General features: G+C 43.1%; 1 protein-coding gene across 3 annotated transcripts in view; it reads right to left on the bottom strand.

The window, feature by feature from the left end:
- Positions 1-552: 552 nt before the first annotated feature.
- Positions 553-6,002, bottom strand: part of FBXW10B (F-box and WD repeat domain containing 10B) — a 37,212-nt gene continuing 31,762 nt past the window's right edge. For 2 of the 3 annotated variants that reach the window (XM_058559255.1, XM_058559256.1), the window contains 3 exons: positions 4,689-4,960; positions 3,713-3,769; positions 553-1,399 (listed from right to left, as the gene is read on the bottom strand). In XM_058559255.1, coding sequence (XP_058415238.1) covers positions 576-1,399; positions 3,713-3,769; positions 4,689-4,960 — 1,153 coding nt within the window. In that variant the 3' untranslated portion in view covers positions 553-575. The remainder of the gene's footprint in view (positions 1,400-3,712; positions 3,770-4,688; positions 4,961-6,002) is intronic. The other variant, XM_058559254.1, reaches the window with a different exon arrangement.

The raw sequence follows: 6,002 nt of genomic DNA, 5'->3' as shown, positions 1-6,002 counted from the left end.
TCAACACACTCAGTATTAGTGGTCTTCTTTGTAGAAAGGATGAACATGATTCTCTTCTGTAGAAGTTAGCCCTGAGAAGGAAAAGCACACATAACGGTCTCAAATGCAGTAGGTCTACCCCATTGAGGGCTTCTCCTTTTAGGTTCGTAATTGAACTCACTGAGCCTCATCAGGCTTCCATGTGACAATACCAGGGACCTTCAATGCATTCATTATTTTGATATAATCCCATCAGTTCATCTGCTAAGAAGAAATGATGGCACTGAATTGGTAATGGTGAGTGGTATTTAATTTCCAGTGATCACTTTCCCATCCCCCATCAACGAAACTGGGCTTCCATATGCCTCATTAAATGGTTTTCAGTGGGAATACAGATGCCAATCTCTCCCAGCCTTCCTCTGTTTTCTTACTGTGATAAATATCGATTCTTTGGCTTATAGGAAGAAAATTATGAGTCCTCACATTAAGTGCCTGGGGACAGTCAAAAATCAAAACCAAAAAAAAACAGAGGCCAAACACCAACATCCACTTGGTATTCTGTTTATCGTAAGACATTGTAATTTCCTAAGGCTGGTTCAGATAAATATGTTTTGTCCAAGTTCAGGGGCTGCTATTTTCCCTTGCTTCATGAAATTATCTATAGGCAGGCCTTTGATCTTCCTGATCCATGCAGCCTTGCTGGCTTTTTCTAGATTGACCACTCCAGTGGGCTTTCCGACCTGATACTCCTTCATCTTGGCTTCCCTGTGCTCTTTCTCCTCCCTCGCAGTCAACAACTTGAACTCAGTGTTCACTTTAAAGGGATTGAGGGTTGTGTGGAAGCGAAGCCGTTCTTTCTTGACAGGCTGGGTTGTCACGCCCACTGGTGAAGCCAGCATGTGGTTTGGTTTAATGACATGCATACTAGTTAAGGGGCCAAAGCTGCGCACTGTCCCATCAATTGAACTGGTCCCTTGGTCTTCACCCTTCAGGGTGCCAGAGAATCTGGAACGGATAATCGTGGGCTGGGGTATGGTGGACTGGACTCTGGGACTGTGCAAAGATTTCTTCAAATTGGGCTGCAGTTTCTGGATTTCAAGGGGAACATTAGTTCGTTTCACATCTATGGGAGGATTGCTGCATCTCAACCGATCAACTGCATGTTGGACTGATTTTCCTTTGAAACTCAGGACCTTCCTTGGGTGTGAAATTGAAGGTCCCCAGGCATCAGTGACTGGGGTTTGGGGCCTACGGGGATAGGCAAACTCCGCTGAATTATGGCCTTGCTGCAGGGCGTTAACGGTCAGGAGGAACAAGTCAGGCGACATAGGGATCTGCCAGGACTTTTTCTTTGGGCAATTGATCAAGTCTCCAGGAGTTTTCAGTTGTCCTCGTTTTTGTACTTCCTCCACATCATCTGGTTTTTCAAAAAAAGAAAACAAAAACGAATCAGTGTCCGGTGAAAATCATTAAGTACTTATGCATGAAAGTTAAATCCATTCTAACTGCTATGCAAACTAAGGTCTTTGTTTCACAGTGGGCATGGCACCATCATGTGAGTAAAAATCCTCTATGAGACCAGAAATTATGACATAGTTAACACAGCAAGTTTTTAACAAACATGATAGTACTTGTGTTTAAGTGTGTATTATCATTAACCTCTAGTTATGCATATTTTGGAAGGAACATGTGTAATCCCTCTGCTCCACATGTTTTTGAAACTTCCCTGGGGGAATGACCTTCACACCTCATTTATGATTCACACAAAATAGGCCTTATACATTTATACAATAATCGTATCACAAAGTTTGATCTCTACCTTATTAATCAAATTTGACTCCAAATGATCTTTGGATGTTTCCCAAAATCAAAACTGCTTTCAAAAAATATGTCACCCCTGGGAAATGGAAAATGTCACATGACCAAAAGGCAGTTCCTGAGCAGGAGTTCCCAAAATGTTTGCAACATAGCAGCAGGTCCAAAAGCCACTGAGAAGGACCAGAGATTCATTCTGGCATACTACAGTATGGTCAAGACCTCCCAGGTGGCTAGCAACCTTGAGTTAACAAGGATGTCTTCATAGGCGAGCAAATCTATTATATCTCCCTCATCTGGGCTTTTCAATCCCTACAACACCTCACAGATACACTGAAAACATTATCCCCATTTTACAAAAAGAATAACTGAGTCATGAAAAGTAGAAGTCGTTTGTCTAGTCTGACCTAGTAAAAGTAAAAGTATGCACCCCAAACTACACTAATCTATAACCAGCAAAGAAAATGCAATGGTGGGTTAAGGATAAATTTTCCTTGACCAAATAGGTTTTATCCCAAGATATCTGTATATAGGCATACTAGGATGGAATGAAACTCCAAATTTCTGCCTGACCTTTACTTTGTTAATTAAAGAATGTTTGATTAAAGCATATAAAACTGAATGAAATTAAGATTTAAAAATCTTCCCCACTCCTTCCAATCCCAGAATAAACCACTCTACACATATGTGTGTGTGTGTAGGACAAAACAGTTTTTCTCCTTTTGTAGAAAGGAACTGTGATGAGCTCATTGTTCATTAACTTGTCTTTTTTCGTATAATAATATATTGTGGATCTCTTTCCAAGTTAATATATGTGGATCCTCATCATACAATTTTTAGCTGTTGTATAATATTACATAGTATAGGTTTTTCATTATCTACTTAGTCATTGCCCACTGATGGCCATTCAGTTTATTAGTGATCAACCTTGAAGAAATGCAAATACCATTTTTACTTATCATATGAGCAAGTGCAAAATGATGGCTAACACCCAGTGTTGGCGCTGGTGCAGTGGGAGCCCTCACGTATTGTTGGCGGGAGTGTAACTTGATAAATCATTTTTTAAGGACAACCATGCAACATCTTTCTAGTTTTTAAATAGTTATCCTTTGGCTCAGCAACACTAGTCCTAGGACTTGACCCTGCAGGTATGCCTATATGGGTACACAGACATAGATATATACAAGGATGCCCACTGTTAGGATAGCCCTCACAAAACTTAGTCGCTTTACCCTCACCTTGAAGCTGGTCTCTGCAGGCAGTTTAATTCATAAAAACACTATTTTATTAGCCAAAAATATTTGAAAGGCATTAGAGTATCTCAAAAACCACAAAGGGACATCTCATTCGTGATGTCCAGTAACTCTTCTTAAAAGCCCCTTCCCCCTGTCTCTTCCTGATCTCCTTATTTCCCATGCTTAGCACCTGCTCCCAAATCTACCTTCTCCCTCATGAAATCCCCTACACCGCCCTCTGAGACCAGCTCCGATAGCCTCTTCTCTCTTTTGCTGTGCCCGTTACCCAGGCCGATGACACAACAGTCCAAGAAGTGAGGAGGCCGAATGGCAGGGAAGGGAGGCAGGCTGTGAGCCCAAAACTGGACACTCAGCTCTGAGAAGGGTTCTTGCTCTGTGGCCTCAAGTTAGCAAGGGGACAATTAAGGAAAACCAATCACTCTTAGGAGAAGCTGCGCATTTTATCCATTCTGAATTCTCAAAGATAAGCAAAGTTATTGACTTTCTGAAAAACTAAACTGAGCAAAGAGAGAGATGGGAGGAGGGGGGTTGGATCTTGCCACTGACTCAGAATAAAGTATCACCGTTCATCTTACCTCCCGTGAGAGATTTTTCTTCCAAAGTCTCTTGCCCACTATCCATGACATGTGCTTCCTTAGAAACAGGACTTGTTCTCTTCTTGCCCTCTCTTCTAGCTAGTTTTGGCTTTCCTTGACTTTGAGATGCCTCTGTTAACACTGCTAAATTAAGATTGAGGAGGAAACTGTAGTAATTATATAATTCAATTAGGTCTGCATAACAGGGGCACAACTGATAATTCAACCGATTTTCATGCAAACCATCACTTTGCGGTTGTGTGAAACTAGGTAGTCACCTGGAACCTAAGGTCCAGATCACTTCCTGACTCCTTCCCACTCACCTTTCCTACTGATTGTCAAGCTTTTACGCATTATCTGAAACTACGGTCCTCTCTCCTCAAGAGATAGCTGACCGTTTGTAGTGTAACACACGTGGAGGCGATCCGTTGATGTTCTCTATAGACCTGTGGATCCAATTTCACATGCCAAATACAGAGCAAGTAGAAGCAAGGAGTCTGACTACTCCAGCCACACACAATTTATTCTTTGTGTGTCGTAAATGGCAGGAGCCATGCTGCACACCCCCATCTACACGCACACACACACGCACACACACACACACGTATGTACCTGCTTTATAACTAATATTTGCCAGGTACACACATTATCAACCAGTGGTCTAGAGAGAATACGTTCTGCATAGAACGTTTTCCCACAGTGTCATAAGATCTTGTCTCTGTCCTAAGGAAATAATTATGTACTTGTATGTTTGGATGGGGGGTATGGGAGAAGGGTGTTGGTTGCTTGTTTTTTGTTTTAATGGCAAGTGTTAAGGGCTAGTGTTAGCTACTGTACAGAGATTCTGATATGTTTGAAAACTTAGGCCTTGAAAACCAGGAGATTCCCTTGAGCTGGCTAACAACTTGGTGAATTGAAAAGAATGGCTCCCCTTCTTTAAAAGTTGGGATTTATGTCATCAAGAAACCATTGGCCAAAATATCCCTCAAGGAAACTAGTCCTGGCACCCCCTCCCCTGCTCCGCTGGGTACCCCTGAGACTGCCTGGGATTCAGCTCTCCTACCTGTAGGGAACCTGGCTGCCCTCAGGAGAACGCGGGACCTGTGAGGTTTACTCATCAGGGACTCCTGGGCCACGATGTGTTTACTGGGCACGGAGTCCCTCCAGCCGTAAACCTGAGCGTTAGACCTGGAGAGGACGCCTGTGAGGCCACGTTCTTCCCTGTCCTCCTCTTTATTCTTGGTCTTCTTTTGTTTGGCCTGTTCCAGGGAGTACTGCCACTTTATATTCTCAAACTGGAACAGGAGAACATTGCTCTCCATGTTGATCACCATCCTGCAACCGAAACAACAAGATTGCCCACAAGAGGAGCGCGGAGGCCATCACCACCCGCCTCCAAACATGCATTTCAACTACTGCCCTGTCCAATCCTGAGGCCAAGGGAACAGTGCCCGGGAAACGACTGTACAAAGAAGGCAGCATAGGTTGTTGGAGGGTCTAGAGCAGCGAAAGGTGGCAGGCCATGCAGCAGGGGTCATCAGCTCTGTAGCTCTTTTCTTTAAAAATTACATGTGAGCAGAGCACAAATGTTCTGATTACTTAGCTTCTCAGGTTAAAACATTTGTAAATGAATTTCCATTCCTGGAGTGCGTGCCAAGTGCCTAGGGTGCTCAAGGTGGAAGGCTTAGGTACTCTACACATACATGTCTTGAAATTCCCCCTTTTTCTAAAGCACAGCATCCAAACCCATGTTTCTGTTGCTGAGAGGGGGATGAGGAAAACTCCTTAATGAGGAGGCCTTCCCTCCCTCGCTGACCGTCCTCACTCCACCATTCCAGGGTCTCTGTGCATGCTCAACATTTAGACAGAACATTTGTACTTTATAAAGCAGGAGATTTCTGTCTTCCCTCATCCCCACTTTAATGCCCTAGTAGGAAAAGAGTTCTGAACCTGGGGCCCCCCAACACTACCTCCCACTCATTGGTTTCTGTCATTCACAGTGTTCACAGAGCACGCTGCTTTCCCCCTCTGCTCCTAGATCTCCTATAACCATAGACAAGACATGGTAATACTATGCGTAGGTTCTTTTCTGCTCCGAAAGGCTGCAATTTTAAGGCCTTCACCGTCAGCGTGAACTCTGTAAAAAGGACTTGTTTTGGTTGAAAACACTGCAATGGAATTTGGGGAATCATTCCAATTAGAAATCTCTTTCAGGTTTATTTTTACTCAAGCTCAAAGGAAATCGTCTCTCTTTGGATGTCACGAATGAGAAAAGGTCAAAGGTGATTTTCTTTTTTACGCAGTATTATTTAGTAACTGTAAAGTGTTAGTTTATTGAGACTTATTACCTACCCTCCCCCTTTAAGATGGTAAACAG

Source organism: Diceros bicornis, chromosome 18 (assembly GCF_020826845.1).
Source record: "Diceros bicornis minor isolate mBicDic1 chromosome 18, mDicBic1.mat.cur, whole genome shotgun sequence".
Lineage (NCBI taxonomy): Eukaryota > Metazoa > Chordata > Mammalia > Perissodactyla > Rhinocerotidae > Diceros > Diceros bicornis.
Note: the sequence above shows the minus strand (reverse complement) of the source record. Positions and strands in the feature narration are given on the sequence as shown.